The sequence below is a fragment of the Neolamprologus multifasciatus genome, chromosome 5, assembly GCF_963576455.1.
Source record: "Neolamprologus multifasciatus chromosome 5, fNeoMul1.2, whole genome shotgun sequence".
NCBI classification, from domain to species: domain Eukaryota; kingdom Metazoa; phylum Chordata; class Actinopteri; order Cichliformes; family Cichlidae; genus Neolamprologus; species Neolamprologus multifasciatus.
This window is the reverse complement of record NC_140443.1, coordinates 25,911,322-25,929,873: the sequence shown is the minus strand read 5'-3', so window position 1 is coordinate 25,929,873 and position 18,552 is coordinate 25,911,322. Positions and strand designations below refer to the sequence as shown.

General features: G+C 41.9%; 1 protein-coding gene across 5 annotated transcripts in view; it reads right to left on the bottom strand.

The window, feature by feature from the left end:
• Window positions 1-18,552, bottom strand: part of plxna1b (plexin A1b) — a 176,519-nt gene that overhangs the window by 73,387 nt on the left and 84,580 nt on the right. For all 5 annotated transcript variants that reach the window (XM_085161350.1, XM_085161349.1, XM_085161352.1 and 2 more), the window contains exons 5-8: window positions 8,928-9,028; window positions 5,557-5,680; window positions 3,885-4,038; window positions 2,737-2,836 (exon numbers count right to left, since the gene is read on the bottom strand). In XM_085161350.1, coding sequence (XP_085017476.1) covers window positions 2,737-2,836; window positions 3,885-4,038; window positions 5,557-5,680; window positions 8,928-9,028 — 479 coding nt within the window. The remainder of the gene's footprint in view (window positions 1-2,736; window positions 2,837-3,884; window positions 4,039-5,556; window positions 5,681-8,927; window positions 9,029-18,552) is intronic.

Below are 18,552 nucleotides of genomic sequence, written 5' to 3'. Positions count from 1 at the left end.
ACGCTAGCTTTGCAGCAGCAGTGGCCAAACACAATAGACTGACTTCCTCCTCTCTCTTCTCCTTGGTCAGTTTGGAGTGTTAAACACAATCAGCTCTCCTCGTGAGCTGCGTTTGACACTTGTGCACTTGGCAAAATGAGTTATTTATTGGTCACAATTCATTTGAAAGAAGTGGAGGTGAATAATTTAACGGCCCTTCAGAATAGTCTTTTCTATCATTACTGCATCCCTTCAAAATTTGAGAGGGATTGATAAAACACATAGGGACTAATGCTCGTGCACATAAATCTATTAATGTGTTTACAAGAAAACAAGGCAGTCTATGTGGGCCATTCATTTTATAATTACTCCAAACGTTTCTGGCTTTATTCTTCTACCATTTTCTCCATCACAAAACCATGCCCCTTTCTTGTTATCAAATTTAATACATTTCTTTCTCCAAAGAGCACCCTCAATCACACAACAAATGATCCAGACACTGGCCAAGCCACATTAACCATATTGAGAAAAGGTGCTTCATGTGGCCTTATTCAGACACCCAAACTCTAATTCATTTCCAGACTGTATGCTCTATCTTTATTAAATGGGGGGCTGTGGAATGAAAAGGAGCGTATGGAAATATTTAATTAAGGAGCAATCATGGCCGCGGGTGATTTTCTATTTCAATCTCAGCAACCCTTAAACTGAAACAGTGGGAATTCTAATTATATTAGTACTGCTATGCAAATTTATGGCATTTTTGAAAAGGCAAGGGCCACGACGCAATCAGTTGAGTAAATAAAAAGGTGGGGTGTGTGTTGTTTTTAATTTATTTTTTTGGTTTTGTTTTGGTGTTTTTTTTGGTTGGGTGTGGGTGGAGGGGGGTATTAGCACGTGAGATTAAACTGTTGGCAAAGCAATTCCAGTGTGCATTTATACTCCAGCATACAGGCCTAGACAGCAGGAAGTACAACATGATGCTGGGGAGGAAAAAAGAAAGATGCGTGGGAATTCACTCACAGCTAATGCTCGCAATTCTGCTTCTGAATGTTTCGAGAATGTCTGCTTCCTGCATAGTGTAAGAGCCTGCAGTATTTTAAGTCCAAGGCCATTAGAGGAAAGCCCAGCTCTGCAAAGAATGACCAAGCATTCTGGAAACAGGGCCTTGCATGTGGCTGTGCGGGCCTGAACTGATTACACCAACAACATTACCAGTTCTGATCTCATCAGATGGCAAACACTTACGCCTGGGGGGGAACAGCGGGTATGCGGGACATAGTGCCAGCTCCAAATGGAATTCTTATCTCAGCATCTCTCTTCACCATCAGAGTCGCTGCAGAAGATGCAACGTGCCCTAACTCTAACTTCATTAAACATGTCCATTACATCACTCAGAGGTTGTATTAGATCAGAACAGGGAGCGGACTTAATCAGAGTTCATTGGGCTAATATCGTCACACGGGCGACTCTCTCGTCTCTGTCACTTCTCGTACTTTTTCCAGTCGATTTATGAGATCAGTGACATGTTAGAATATCTGATACGATATCGAATTTTACAAAAAGGTGTCCTACTATATTTGTTTTCGTTATTAACATGAGATCTGATGCAAGATGCACCCAAATACGCAAAAAGACATTGAGAAATAACACCGACATTATGAGGTCCTTGTGGGATGAATTAACTGTGAGTTGACATCGTAAACCACCACACCCTTAACCAGCTGAGCTAATCATCGTTGCCGTGGCAGGGGATTTGTGTACAAGAGCAGGGGGTTGGGTTAAAGGTCACAGTAACGGATTAGGTGTCCAAGACAGTTGGGGTTTCAGTGAGCGGTAAGTGCAGGAGTGGAGTAACACTGCACGTGTATGTCTGTGTGTGTTTGTAGACAATCCTCGAAGGAGGCTCATCCTGCATCCAGAGGGAAGCCAGGATGGAGCCCTGTGGTACCCCAGGGGCCCCCAAGCCATCTGCTGCCCCAAGGCTAATACCCCAGCAGATGTTTCAGCCTCCCCTAGATCAGCCCCGATTGAGCAGGAGGGAGGGTATTGTGTTAGGGGGTGGAGGAGTTAGAGGATTCTTTTACCCCGGCAGGGCGCACCAGGCTTGTGGTAGGACTGACCTAGGGGTGTGGCTCTATGGGTGGTAGAGATTTTCAGCAGAAGGTGGATTAGGAGAGGCAGTGAACTGCAACTAGGCACAGAGAGCTGAGAGCATCTGGAGTGTGAAGGAGACCAACTCATCGGAAGAGGCACAAGATTTGATTCACACCGTTTCAGTCTTATCATATTTGCTTTGATCTTTTTGGGGTAAATAAGTGCCAGGCTGACAATGTCATTGCTAAAAAACGCCAACTGTATTTGTTTAATCAAGCGGGTAAAAAACAAAATAATTAAGGTAGAGTCCAAAATTTTGAGGCATTATGACAGACCACTATGTAATGAATTAATCATGCAAGTACCATTAGTGTGTGTTGTGGGATATGATAAAAAGAGTAGAATTACCATCGCATGTCCCGATCGTTTCTCATATATGGCACATTTGATTTTTCTCTTCAACTGTAACATAAGCCTCCTGTGGAGGTCCGAGGGGGAGAGATAGATGTGTGTGTGTCTAACTGTTTCTCTCATGGACAGTAACATGAGACAGCCTATGGTACGAATGGACAAAGAGGCCAATTCTTAAAAGAGCAAGAGGGAAAAGACTAAAACAACATTTTCGCCCATCAAATTAGAAAACATGTCGTCACTGTCACTTACGACTGATGGACGCTGCAGTTGTAGAAGACAAAGTCGACACTGGCAAACTTCTTGCCCGTCTCCTTGGACTTCAGGTAAAGTTTCACCACCCGCTTGTCACCTGCATATCAGAAACAGGGAAGCAGCCAGATTAACAGTTATTCTGCTCTCTCTGAGGGCTTAAAAGAGAAAAGTCCAAGTCAAACACATTAGCAAACAATTACATTTGTATCTAAAAACTACTTTAAAAACAGAATAAACACGGGCGTAAATTAAAACAACTTATTTGTCGATACAGAGTGACACTTCTGTATTCCACTTTTGTGCCCTTAACAGATAACACATACACAAAGACATACTGCAGCCTAGCAACACACTACTCATGTCACACCCACAGTAGGGTGGCATTAAAAATAGCAGCACCAATCAGTGTTTGGATGCCAAGGCTGATGAGAACTCATAATGGGGCATAATGGGCTCAGTTGAAGAACTACTGTGATGTTGCTTTGAGGAAACTTAGTGCTCGCTATGTGACATGTTTTCGGTGCTTTGAATGTGGATACAAAACAAGTTTTTTTATTACCATCCTTGTAGTGTGACAGAATTGGACATAAAACAGGTGCATAATCTCTGGGAAAAAAATGATGTCGATATTTTTAAACATTACGCTAAACCACACTGAAGTTGCTGCTTTGAAATGAAGTTAAGCACAAAACCAGTCTTTCAGATAAATAAAATGAAAGTGACATCAGTGCACAATGGTTGATAATGGGAATACAAAAACAGTTCTATTTTCAGTAGATAAAGCTGGACTTGTGTTTAGGCTTCAGAAAGCGAGTGTGTGGCTTTTATTGAAACTGACAAGGAATACTGAATATAGACATGCAAAGCAAATCAACTAGTAACATTACAATTCTGTTCTAAAGCTCAAGCGTACTACAAGATCCTTTAGGAGGGCACACATCTGCTACATCTGATGATGAATATACAGTACAGAATGGCATGGAAATAAGATGATAAAGAGGCCAAAGAAACCAACAAAGATGTCATCATAAAAATTTTGTGTCTACATTCTTCAAGCATGTCACCAAAACTTGCCATAACCCTAGCCACACATCTCAGTGCGACCACCCAATGACCTCATCACTCAGTGCCCTTCCTGCCCTGACCTTTGTTTCGAGTAATTGGGGCGATGTCCCGGGCAGAAGGAGACAGGCAGAAGATGTGTCCACCCTGGATCTGTCCCTCTGTCTCCACATAGTCCTCAAAGGAGCAGTTGACCCCCGCTGACAGATCGGGCACATTGCGAGCTTGGAGGACCAGCTACGGGTGGGAGGGGGAGAGGGAGAAGGAGAGAGCAAGAGCGAGAGAATCAGTACCCAGTGCTTGATCAATGGAAGGACACGGTGTACATGGATTGTTATAAGATATGACATGAGGGTTAATGGGTGTTGGGACAGAAGGGGAGTGATACATGGGTATGTGTATGTGTGACAGTTACAGGAATAAAAGAGTGAGCGCATGTGCGTATGCATGTGTGCATCAGTCACTGGAGTGGCCATTTCGAGCAAGGTTAATGTGTACAAGTTAATGTGCAGAATGAAAGTGAGACTAACTGTAATCAGTCAAACCTATATGATTACACTGAGGAGCCACTGATGGAACGAGACCTCAAAAAGCTCAGAGTAAGAATTACGAGGGCACAGAAAGAGGATTTCTAATTAAATCTGCTGTAAATATTCAAAAGTGTCTTTTTTGGTGTACGATTTTCCTAAATTTCCTAAAGAATCCATGACATAAGATTGCATTTATATCCCAGTAAAAACTGGGAAGACTGTACACCAGATATAGAGACGCACACAGTTTCTTGCTTTGCTCATTCCTCTGTAATTCCATTATGTTGTACCAATTTGATGATAGGACGAATTCAATCATTTTACGTAAAAACTGATAGTATCTAACAAACGTCATATTAGGGCGATCGTGGCTCAAGAGTTGGGAGTTCGCCTTGTAATCGGAAGGTTGCCGGTTCGAGCCCCGGCTCGGACGCTTTCGGTTGTTGTGTCCTTGGGCAAGACTTCACCCGTTGCCTACTGGTGGTGGTCAGAGGGCCCGGTGGCGCCAGTGTCCGGCAGCCTCGCCTCTGTCAGTGCGCCCCAGGGTGGCTGTGGCTACAATGTAGCTTGCCATCACCAGTGTGTGAATGTGTGTGTGAATGGGTGGATGACTGGATATGTAAAGCGCTTTGGGGTCCTTAGGGACTAGTAAAGCGCTATATAAATACAGGCCATTTACCATATTAGTACAATTAATGAACAAAGCTCATTTGTCTTAAAAAAAAAGGCACAGAGGACACACAGAAGATTTCACAGAGCTATTGAGAAGGTGAACGTTAACTATAACGTCACCGTTAAATAAACCAGCTACTTATCTGCTGAAAAATCCTCATGCATCATACAACCAGCCTAAACCATTTTGAGACGACACTAACCTTAGTTTGACATTTTGGGAAATGCCACCCTGTCTCTGTCAAATAACAGTAACTAAATCTGTCTACCGGCACCTCTAAAGCTCACTGATTATTATGTTATGTTATGCTTGCTCGTTTGGTCTGAAAACAACAACATGACATTTTAACAGCGGGTTACGTGCCAGGCCATTTCTTGGCTGCACCGACAACTTTGCCTCGCTTCACCAAGTTAGAGTGGGACACACAACCTTACACTTTTTTATACCAGTGAAGACATAAATCTAATGCTTAGGAGGTTCTTGAGTTCTGACCATTTTACAGTCTTTCTGCTCAAGTAAGATATCTGTGTGCACTGAAACAGGAAGACATACCTGGACTTCAGACATCGTGACAGAAATATTTCTCGGCTGAACAGTTAGCTCCACACACTGTCTCTGGTCAGAGGCAAACCTCTGAGGCTCTCCTGCCCGCTCACAGTGGTCCTTACGTGAACATCTGGGAAACAGCAAGACAAGAAGCGAAAGTCAAGTCAAGTCAAGTTTATTTATAAAGCACATTTAAAAACAACCAAGGCTGACCAAAGTGCTGTACAATAAAATACAAATATAAAATACAATAAAACGCAAGTACATAAAACACCTCACTAATAAAACAATAAGTTAAAACAGTAAGTTAAACCTTGCTAAAAGCCAACGAGAAGAGGTGAGTTTTAAGAGCAGTTTTAAAAGTTCCTAGGCTTGTGGAGAATCTGATGTGAGGAGGTAAACTGTTCCACAGTCTGGGTGCAGCCACAGCAAAAGCCCTCTCTCTCCCCTAGTCTTTAATCTGTACCTGGGAACATCTAAAAGCATCAGGTCTGCTGACCTCAAAGATCTCCTGGGGCGGTGAATGCTAAGAAGCTCTGCCAGGTAAGGAGGTGCAGTACCGTTAAGAACCTTAAAAACCAACAGTAAAATTTTAAAATCAATCCTAAAAGCAACTGGGAGCCAGTGGAGAGAGCAGAGGACCGGAGTGATGTGGTCTCTCTTTTTGGAACCGGTCAGCATGCGAGCAGCAGCGTTCTGCACCAGTTGGAGGCGATGCAGACAGGAACGATATAAACCAGCATAAAGGGAGTTACAGTAGTCCAGCCGTGAAGTAATAAAAGCATGGACCACCCTTTCTAGATCGTTCCTGGACAGGTAGGACTTGACTTTAGCTAAAATCCGTAGATGATAAAAAGATCCCTTGACTACGGAGCTAATTTGTTTATCAAATTTAAAAGCACTGTCAAAAGTAACACCGAGGCTCTTAATGGAGGAAGTACATTTGGAAGTTAGGGGTCCCATAAAATCAAAGGAAAGGTTGGGGTCATTAGGAAGCCCAAACACAATGACTTCAGTTTTACTTTCATTTAGATGTAGGAAGTTAAGAGCCATCCAAGTCTTAATGTCAGACAGACAGGAGAATAACGGCTGCAGAGAGTCCTTACAGTCTAACCTCAGAGGGAGGTAGATCTGAATGTCATCAGCAAAGGTGTGGAAGGACACATTATGTTTGCGCAGCACATCGCCCAGAGGGAGCAAATACAGAATAAACAACAGGGGGCCTAGAATGGACCCCTGAGGTACACCACAAGTTAAAGGAGCTCTGGGAGATGACAGTTCACCGAGGTGAACAGAAAAACTCCTGTTATCCAGATAGGACTGGAAAAACTTTAAGACAGTACCTTTCAAACCGACACAGTGTTCTAGGCGGGATAACAGTATGTTGTGATCAACAGTGTCAAAGGCTGCTGTCAGGTCTAAGGTTACTAGGACAGCAGCACAACCAGAGTCTACAGTTAAAAGCAGATCATTAAAAACTCTCAGTAAGGCGATTTCAGTGCTGTGACGAGCTCTAAAACCAGACTGAAACTTCTCATAGAGACTGTTGTTGAAAAGATTAAAAAAGATGAAAAATGTATAGTAATTACAAGAAGAAAGGTAAATGAGCAAAGAAAATGAGCTTGACAAGAGGTGCGAGGAGGATAGAGGCAACAGTGGACACAAGAAACTGTTAAACTAATATGACAATCATATTAAGATGATAAACATGCACAGTCGTCACAGTCACACAGAAACGGGAGCAATAATAAAAGACAAATAGGCTAATAGCTTCCCCCAGCCATTACTGTAGGGCTTTAGATCATTACCTTATTGGTCCTGACATTTGTGCAAGAACTGCCAAGCTACAAGACCAGTCAGCTCGCCTCATCTTTTCACTTTACAGGCCCACCCAATTCACACTTCTCAGGACATGTACAGGCGATCGTTAAAGTTTCCCTGAACACTAAAAAAAGATGCAATTTCCTACCAGATGCATATCAAAGGGGTCAGCAATTTCACCCACGCTTATTAAAAGCCAACTGATTGTGCTAAAAATCAGCATTCAGCCCCGTATCGTAGTGGCTTTACTATAAGCAATTCATAATGCATTAGCTCTAACTTTCACCTTCGCGCTAACAACATCTGGTCCCAGCGGTGAGAAGAAAATGCTGATGCAGCGTACTGCAAGTCCTTAACAATAATAGAGAGCCAGGAAAAATGCTAACTGCTTCCTTCATACAGCGGTGCCCCCATTCCCTCATTTAGTTAGCCTTCACTCACGGTCGGGAAGAAAAAGCTGTCACCAAGCACCCACCTGAGAGTCCCTGACATACACACACTGTAAGGCATTAGCAGAAAAGTAGAAAGATTTGTACACCTTTTCTTATTAGGAACCTTTTTCCCTTCTACTGCTCTTCTGGCGTGTGCGACTGTGCATTCGTGTGAATGAAGCGTTTCCCCTGTTTCAATTGTGTCCAAATGGCGGGCTGTCACTGAATTCAGTCCATCATGACTGTATGTGTAATTTCAAATGTGTGATAGTCTCCTGAAATGGGTAAAAACAAGTAGTTTGTGTATGTGCTTGTGCATGCCTTGAGGAGAGACGGTTTGGTGATACATACTATAAGTTTAATTAATGTACTAAGAGATGGCATTACGCCCAAAGCTTGAGGCATTCAAAATGTGGTTTAACATGCTGTCACCTCTCAATAACATGCAACTGTTCTCGCCTTACAGTGTGTGCACACAAACCCTCCAGTCAAACAGAAAGAATGACGAGATAAACAGTGTTAAAATGTATCACTACACTCTTATGAGGGCTAAGCTCAATTTTCCGACTGCAAATCCCTCTATTACATATCTAACCTTAAACAGTAATCTTATAGCAAACAAGACTTAATCCAAAAACCAAAGACTGACAATGTAAGAGACTAATTCTAAAATCTGTAAAATCTGTTCCTGCAAACGTCTGCAGGTGTACAATACCATGCTCACACACACAAAACTGGCTAAATAACACTGAGAAAAATAGTTCTGATAATGTAAGCTGTCATGTTCTGTTAGTATTTATTGGAAGCATGCAGCAGCTGTAAAATTTAAATTTCCTCTTGAGTGATAATTAAAGGACTAATTTATACTTGTTAGAAGAATTTTTTTTAAATCTATAACAAACATTTACAAAAGAGCTGTTTTGGAGATTAGGGTGTCATCACAATTAGTTGGGTAAAAGCCTACTAAGTATAATATAAAACTTTTCAGGTTGTTGCTTCCATTCCCAACATGATGTTCTGAACTAAAACAGCCAAACACTGCTTTCTCTGCTATCTACAGTGTGATGCAATAGGCTACATATGAAGTGCACCAGGATGGAGTATGTTAATACGTGCAGCACTTACACATTGTGAAGAACACACCATCCACAGTGAGGGTCTCTGGAGCCCAAACACTCCCCGCAAGTGGTGTACTGCTCACAGCTCTCTACTGGAACTCTCACCACCTACGGAGAGAGAGGAAGCAGGGAAGAGAGACAAGAGATATAGAGCAGGGAGGCAATTAGTGTCTTCACAATCAAACTCATAAAATGAAGAGTATATTCAGCCGGATGGAGGTAAGAATTTGACAGCTTATCAGACTCCTATTTAAAACATGCAATCAGCAAACAGTTAGTGTGTGTTTGTCTCAGTGTGTGTGTTCCTGAGAGAGACTAAGTGCTAGTCGGTGAGAGGTGTATATGTGTGGGTCTTTGTGCTTATATGTGCTGTGGTGAACCATTTCAGCAATGTGTGACAGCCTCCAGTCAAGCATGTACAGGAGAGGCCTCGCAATGCATCATGGGACAGCTGAAAGGTGAACATGATAAAAGTGCTGTGATTGACAGGTGACCTCAAAAACCAACAGGAGGCAGAGGACCAGAAGGACAGACCCTGTGTGTGTGTGTGTGTGTGTGTGTGTGTGTGTGTGTGTGTGTGTGTGTGTGTGTGTGTGTGTGTGTGTGTGTGTGTGTGTGTGTGTGTGTGTGTGTGCGCGCGCGTACATGTACGAGGGAAATCTGTACAAAGCCTGTGCAACAAAGCCTGTGCATCAATGTGACATTACTCGCGCTGTGTGTTTGTGTGTGTGTGTGTATGTATGTACAAGTGTGATGATAGTCTGCAGATGTTGCCTACGAAACCAGATTAAGTGTGCAAGTTTAGCCCTCCACTTCAGTTAAAGGTGACGACAGATTGTTCACAACACGGTCCCAGTGAACGTGAAAGAATGTGTGTGTGTGTTTCAAGATATTAACAGGTTGAGCTCGTTCAAGAGTGTGACACACCCCAAAAGCAAATGCTGAGAAAGTTAGTGGGCAACAAAGTAAGCGTGTGTGTTTGTATCTGTTGCAAGTGTCAGCGCCACATCCAACTTTTCTTCACCAGTGGGCCCCCAAGTTGATGATTTGCTGGAAGCCCATTTCATGATGTGTGTGCGTGTGTGTGCGTGTATCAAGTTGCCACTGCAGACTGGTTCTAAATCATGCGGCATAGAGAGGGCCAGCTGATCACTAAGTAAAAGCATTTAACAATCTTTCCCCTGGGTAACACTTTCACATCACACAGACAGATTTAACCATGAGAACCTCATCCAAGTGGTATGTGGAGGGACTAAAGTGGTGTCTTTTTTATGAAGTAGGGATTTGGGGGGGTTGGGGAGGGTTGGGGGGCAGAGCGATAAGAGAAAAGAAAAACACGGAAGAGAAAAGAGCAGAGGCCTGAGGCTTAAGATAAAGGTGGTTAGCAGCAGGACGGAAAACAGGTGGACAAAGGAATAGAGGACTGAAATATTAAACTGGGGCCAGGATTCCTCTGCAAGCTGCAAGTACAACTGAGATATGAGATAGATGTGACATGATGGAACTAATTTCTGCTTCGAATGCCTTGCGGCAAACTGGCTTTGGGGCTTTGTGAAGGCTCACAGGACAGAAAAACAAAAACACTTGACACTATACGGTATCATAGCACTTTCTATCCTCTATTTCTTTCTATCCTGAGTGCATATCTATTTGTTTACACTATATGATTCTTGTGCCTATATCACTGTTTGTAGCCATCATCCTTCCCTGAGCACCTCATCTATTAGTCAATGTAGACCTCAGTACAGTAGATGAAATGACGCAAACAAGATATGGTGCTGGACTGTAAGGCAAACAAGGAAGGTGATAATCTACTGGAAGTGCCGGCTGCATGGATGAGAAGTCAAAGAGAAGTCTAATGGAAGACGGTGCGAATTGGCAAGGACATTTTGCTGAGTAGATGGGATATGGTGGCAGACGCCTGCTATGTGTCATTGTCAAATTGAGTGTGAGTCTAGTTTTCATCTGAAAGGAGAGTTGAAAGAAGGATGGAACAGGGGACTGGGTCTTTTGGTGTCTTTGATAATAAAAGAATGACAGAGGGGGAAAGGAGTGTGAATGAATTAAGAGATGATGGATAGAAGGGGAGAAAAGCAGCTTGAGTTTAGGATATGTGATTGGACACCTTATAGGATGTCTCTATGACTCAACAAAAAAAATAGGAAATCGAAAGGAAAGAATTATATGTTCCACGTATCATCACATATACCAGCCAATTCCTCCACTCACAGTAATTCACCGTGACTCTGATTAAGGACAATGATCCACATAAGTCATACTAGCACTACGGGTCCTTGGTGAGCTAGCATAATCTTATCATGGCCCTGTGTAATGATAGGTATGACCTATCATTCCTGCAGTAGCAGTGTTGAAGACACTGTGGGCTCAGCTGGTAGTGGTAGTGACTCAAATCTTAGGGAAGAAATTAAGAAACTATAGTGGTTGTTTTCCCCAGTGTGTAAATAAAATGCTTTCCAATAGCTGTGAAAGTATGTGTATGACGTATGATACAAGATACAATTTAAAAAAAAAAAAAAAAAAAAAAAAAACTTAAAAAGAGGTCAGTTTCTCCCTCTGTTAGGAATACAGGCACACACACACTTATCCTCACTGTCTCCCTCTCCTATCTCTCTTGATGGCTCTTTTAATGAAAGCCAATTCCTGACAGCGCGCCACATTACTCCTTTAAATGACCTTATAAACCAAGCCCGCCACCTCCTCTCTCTTGACTTCTCCTTATTTACAATAGAATCCACTGCTGTAACTCAATTCTCCTTTTCTTGCTCCTACTTCCTCTGTTGTCAACCTTCTACCCTGACCACATCACAATGCCATGACATCTCCTTTCAGCTATAAACTTTCCACCTTTCCCCTTCAATCTGTTTTTACAGAGCGCTATCACCTGCTTTTAAACGTCCAGCTAACAGGCTTTGTGACGGTCACCCCCAAAACCCAGAGGAACTGTAAAGCTTTCAGCGCAGCTTTTCATTGGTTGTAAACTGTAAAGACATAAAAGGATCGGCCTTGTTGCGGCTTCTTCTCTTTCTTTTTTTTTTAAAACATTCAAACACAGAGAGAGGCTGGAGAAGAAGAGAGAAGGAGGGGGTGTAGCTGTAGATGTCTGCAAGAAAAGAGACTGGGTTATACTGTCAGGGGGCCAAGAAGAAGAAATCACTGCTTGTTTTCAGTTATTTTTAGATAAATACTTGAGACTGCATCATAATTTGGCAATGCTTGTGCCTCACTATAGAACCACCACCAAATCTCTCGTGCTTAACACTACTTAAAATGGCTGTAATGCTGTAATTCAGCCAACAGTAGAAAGTACTGAAATTTGATTCTTACAGGAAAGCCTCAAAAGGTTAGCTTGAAGGACATCACTGGGTCAATTTTCCACAGATACTTCTTAAATGCACACAGTTTTTATCAAAGCAACAATAAAAATCTCAAACACGTGGCTTTTTATTGCTTTTCTACTTTCATCTAAACTTTGTTCTGTGATCTTTACACAAAAAATAACTACACAACATTTTCCTTGAAGTTTTTTTTCCCTTTGCCAACATCTTGGGGGCAGAGATGGGGAAGCAAGGGAGAAAGAAAACAGCAAGATGAGTAGGGTCAGCTCCTCGTCATCATTCCTCTGTGACTTCTTTTCTCTAAGCTGACATTAACCACACCTGCATTCTTTCAATAACCGTCAATCAGCGTGCACTCTCTCCCGGCTTAATCTGTGCTGGCAGTGAATAGCTGTGTGCAACAATGAAATCAATACCCATCCACACAGCCACTAAACACAGAAATAGAAACAAAGACAGATACAACTATTTGTTAGGGTAAAACTTCACTAAACACGTTGTGGCTGTCATTACTTTGCAGTGACAGTAACTGGTGTTGTCATCTTCTGCTTTGGCAACAGTGTATCATCCCGGCAACATTAGAAATTGGAGTGCTGAACTCCCAGTATATCCATGCAAGTGAGCCAGTTCTTCAAGTGCTAGAATACCAGGTCAGGAGAGCAAGTGCGTGTACATGAGGGCGGGGGGGGGGGGGGGGGGGGGGGGGTCGTATCAAAGGCTGGGTTAGCATGTGTGCATTGACTGGATTGTAAGGGGCTTACAAGATCAATGGCAAGCAAGACTAGGCTTGATGTGTTGACTGATTGGAGATAAGCAGGAAAGCAAACAAGACTGGCACAGTATGGCGCTGACAAGAAAGGAGAGATGCTGTAGATGGCTAAGAAATGCCAAAGTAAAAGAAACAAAATGCAAGAAGCAACAGTCACGGTGTCCCATCAGAAACTTATCTGCTGTCACATTGTTTACTGATAGATGTCGAAATACTACATAACTGTTAGAATTCAGTGATGTAGCAATACAAAGAGCTAAGGTGATAAACAAGTTTAAGCCTTTATTGTATGGCAAGAAAGCTGTAATTTTTCTCTCAGAACAGTATTTTTGCACTTAGCACCCTTTGACTCATTCCCCTCTATCTATTATTTCTTTTATATTGTGCTTTATGTGCCGTTTCTTGTTTCTGAACAGTTCGACTTCTCTTTCACCCTCATTCTTTATTTCTTTCACTGGACTCAGATTTTGTTTTCTCTCTTCTGAAACACAGTGGAGATTTTGTCATCTATATCCTGATGAAAACAAGAAGCAGGCCTATATAACTATATATTTATTTGCCATTTGCATTTGTGTATGTTGTGAATTCAAGGCCAATTAGGATGACAGCTAAAATCCAAACTATCCTACAATGCATTTGTGTTAATTCTGAAGTCAGTGCAACAGTAAATCAGCAATATGAAATTTTGAACAAACAAAACAAAAGTGAGAAAAAGAAAAAAAAACTTTTAAGATCTGGGAACCAATCACTCTCCATCAACACCTTCATCACATGGACTTTCCCATCAGCTCTTCTAAAAGGAGCTATTCTCAACAATAAGTCAATATACTCTCAGTCTTTGTGTATCCATTTGTCCATTACACTCTGTCCCTTTGGTGAGAAGGAGCCCGACAGAAAGAGAGAGGAGACAGAAGAACGAAGCGGGATGAGCGAGTAAGTGGGGAAAAAAATAGAGACGAAGACAAAGCATGAGACAGAGATTGAAAAACTGTAGAAAACAAAGAGCTGGAACAAAGAGACTGTAGAGGGAGAAAAAGAGGTAAATGTGACCGGCTAAGGTAGACAGGCCTAGGGGTCTTCTAATTAAGTGAGGATGGGAGAGGCCGTCTGCCTGGTAAATGACTCTGTCACTTTAGTAAATGGACTTGGTGAGGAGTGAGGAGCCACACAGCTGGCATTTCCATTAGCACTGCCAAGCAACCCACCACCATATACACAGAGAGAGAAGCAGAGAAGAGGAAGAGGGAGGCAAAAAAGGGGGGACAAATGCTGCTTTTCTTTATTTGCGCTCACAAGAGCTGCTGTGTGGAAGTCATGCCTGGGAGGTGTATAACAGATATTGTTTTTGTGGAGTGAGAACCTAAATCTGCCTGATTGGCTTTGCCTTCATATGCAACCCGTCATTCAAAATTTGTTAATGATATATATTTATAAAAAGCTACAGAAGTCCAAAGACGTGTTCAGATGTTTTTTTGGGGGTGTTTTTCAGATCAATAATATATTTACACGAAGTACTGAAAACACTATGTATGGTGTAGGTGAGGGAAATGCCAAGGCAGTGTGGAGGAAGCAGCATACACAACTCCCACTCACTATTGGCAAATACACAGGACTAATAAGTGTGCTATTTGCACATCAGATGAATCAAATGCCACAAAAATTACTTACTAGCAGGCTGCCAAGTTAAAGACATGTTGGAAATTTGCATTCTCACATGCACCTCAGCTGGATAACATTTAGAGAAGTTCAGGTGTGTGTAGCGCATGCACAACAGTTTGTAATTCAAGTGAGAAACAAGTCACAAATGCAAAATGTACAGAATTTTCTATTTGAAGACACTGTAACAGTACGTACAAGCCAAGTAGTATTCCTTAAGGCAAGTGCAGTGATCTTCACAGGTCCAATTTGGTTTCACACATTTTTACTGAGAACTAGAGATTTCTCTCTTTCCCTTAAAAGATATGTTTGCCAAAAATGCAAATGAGTTGAAGTGAAATAAAACAATCAGTACTTACAGCCCCGCTTATTGTGTGCAAATGTCTTTCTAGTTCCATTTATCAGCGTCGTATTCTTTCCTGTTGTAATTTATGACAGTAAAACCAGAAAGAAAACGTGCTTTTCTGCTTTTCTACTCAGCTTTCCCCCATTTGATACTTTATAACCGGGGTCTGACGAGGCCTGCTGTGCATGAATCTGAAAAGAAATTTGACTCAAATTCAAAACAATTCCCTGTGCTGTCATGCATGAGCGACATTTCATTGTTCTACTCAGTGTGACTTCTGGTTAATGCATGAAACTGAGTAGTATAGTGTGCCACTAGGAGCAGCACCATTGGCTATACCAGCTGTTGATTGGCCTCGTTCCAATCAGTCAGGGCCATATCCCTACACCCAATCACTGTGAAGCAACAGGAGAACCGACTGTACGGCCGATTGATAGTGATTGAGAAGGAAGGCGAGGAGGGGGAGAAGGCATTAACCTCCCTATCCATCTCACCCTCTTTTCTAACCATATCAGTCGCTCTATCACACCATCCTTTGGGAAAAGATGGCAAAGTATAACAGAGAAAGATGAGAGAAAGACAGAGCTATCTAGTGGCAAGTTAGACTTCCATTAGGGCTGATAGCATCACACACAAGACAAGTGTCCGAGCACACTTTCTGATGAGGCGCGCACACATTCAAGAATATTGCAGGGATTAAATAAAGAAATGCAACAGTGAATGATCTGATATGAACAAGGGCAGTGAGAGGAAAAGCAGGAAACACAATTAAGAGAAAAAGAGAGAAAAAGAGATAAGTGAGGTTAGAGACACTGAAACCATCCCCGCCTGTGTAATGATGCCATCTTGGCCAATTTTGTCTCATGTCTCTGAAGGATTTACTAATATTTCACTCAATTTTTTCCCTTCATCAAGTCACATAAGAGGGAACTAGAGGTGCAACAGACAATTTTCACAGTAGTTTATTCTGATTATTTTTCCCCTACAGTTAAGTCACTGGTTTGTGTAAAATATTTTTATTTTCTTTTAATGTAATCAAATCACCATTCAAGCATGTCTTGATATGCACTGGCCTACTGGAATATTCAACCTTATTAAGAATTTGTAAAAGCACTCAGATGATCCATCCATAAATGTAACACAATACAATGTGTTGTGTAGTTGCACAGCAGTCATTTTAATTACAGGTGTAGGTGCTTCATCCTGAGTAGAGAAAGGTGTAGTATTGGTTTGCACTCTTGTAATTTACTGCCATATATCTGCATGGCTACATGACCAGCTTCCCTCTATTCTAGGCACTGTACTCCTTTCTCTGCCTCAATGCACCAGGTCTATTAACATTTACATAACAATGACCACATTCTTGCTTAAATTCTGTGTGTAGGACAAATTGACTAGTGACTGTGTACGTGTGCTTAAGTGTTTGGTATATGATACAAGAGCTCAGGGATCAACATTAAGGCTTATACAGGACAAGTTAGATTTTTTTTTCAAGCCAGTGAAAAAGAAATTAATTTGCTCTACCATACATGTCCAAAAAAGCAAAACAATTCTGTGTCTTCATATTATGTGACATGGATTACTTGGCTTCTGGTTAAATAAGAAAATGTTTAATTCAGAATATCAATGTGGAAACCAAGCCGAGTTTGTTTGTGAATAAAACTAAAGAAATAAAGCAGCGCTAAAAACTTGAGAGAAAAAACTGTTCTCGTCCTCTCTTCATTTACTGCATGCTACACTTACTTTATGGATGATAAAACAAAGTGTCAGCCAACAATGGCTAATGTTTAAACACCACATTATGTGCTTGTTAACTTCAGGAGTTCCTCAGTCAGCCAGAGTTTGATAAATTGTGGAAAATTAATCTTGGAGCCATTTAGAACCGGCTGATTAGCTGTATGTAGTTCACTAAAATGTCAGCTTTGATTGATACAACGAGCTGCTTATTATGTATGTTGATGTCAGTTTGTGCTAATGTGTTTGCTAACGAGATTGGCAGCGAACCAGTAATATGTGAATGTAAACAGATACACACACACACACACACACACACAGAGGGGATTGATGTCTAACAAAACTCCACGGGTAAGATGCTACTTGATGAGGCCTTCCTTGCTCAGAGAGCTAACAACACAATACAGACCATTGTTTGCTATTGTAGGGACTCAAACCAACAGCTTGTGAATGTCACAAGAACTTTGTCTGCGAGCACATCCAGTGTAGGGCTGCAGATTCCTTGGAGGGATTCAAGTCTCTGTGAAATGTGGAGGGGGAAATCTCTTTCAAATACTGAATGGAGATTCGGACAATGGTGTTAGCCCACGCACACAAAAATATACTCAGATCAGCCAAAACATTAAGACCGCTGACAAGTGCAATGAATACGACTGATCATCTTGTCACAATGTAATGATCCACTGGGAACCCAGGGTGCTGGCATTCGTGCGTATGTTACTTTGACACGTAAAACAGCACTCAGTTGTATCAGCACTCCCCAAGACCTCTCCCAGGGCAGGACGATGTTCACCATGAACACCGTAAACTGGTGGCCTGGCTTCAGAAACTTCACAGATCCCAATCCAACTGAGTATCCACAAAAGGTGCCAGAACAGATCCAGTCTGTGGAAATCTCACCCCACAATTTACAAGACCCGCAGGATCCACTACCAGAGGATACATTGCACATGCCCCACGGACTCAAGGCTGGCTTCAGTGACATGGCTCATCAATGTATGTTTAGAAATAATGTTTGAAAGCTGAGTTTCTGGCCAAATGTATAGTCATATAAAAGTAAGCAAGCTGAATCAATGTGAGTCTCTAACAATCAGAGGTGCCTCCCTGACACAACAAAGGTTGCCTCATGCATACACAAGATTTTCCTCCCCTGTATCAAGCCTTATAAGTCATTATTGCTTGTTGCCTTCTCACACTTCAAATCCAGTCCCTCATCCAACACCAGAGCAGATGAATATTCATGCTTTCAGCAATTAGCCAGCACCACACACTACAGCACCATAATATGCAAGGGCTGCCATCAAAGATGCAAGGATATGTGCGCCCATGCGTGTATGACACTGAAGGGCTGAGTAAAGGGTGCAAAGATGGCAAGAGCAGCATCTGTGGCATCAAATGAAGCCACAGCTTTCTACCTTTTTGGCTCCAAAACAAAAGATGAGATGATTTGAAGACGGGAAGACTTGACTGAGCCAAAACACCACAAGACAATTTCCCACAGAGGGAGATTTGCACAGAGCAGAGGCTTCAAAAAGTTTGGGTTGAGTCAAAGAGCTACATTGTTCTTCTTGAAGTGTTGAATATTTTTGTGAAAAGAAAAAAAAAAAAAAAAAACTTGACCAAATCAGCAGCACTTAATGAGCCTGCTAATCTGCATCAAGTATTTTCCCGTTTTTTGGTAATAGCAGTTTTTAATATGTTTATGTGCAATGTATACATGCACTGCTTAGGAGTGAATGACCGGATGTCAACTGGGAGAGACACTTTTGTA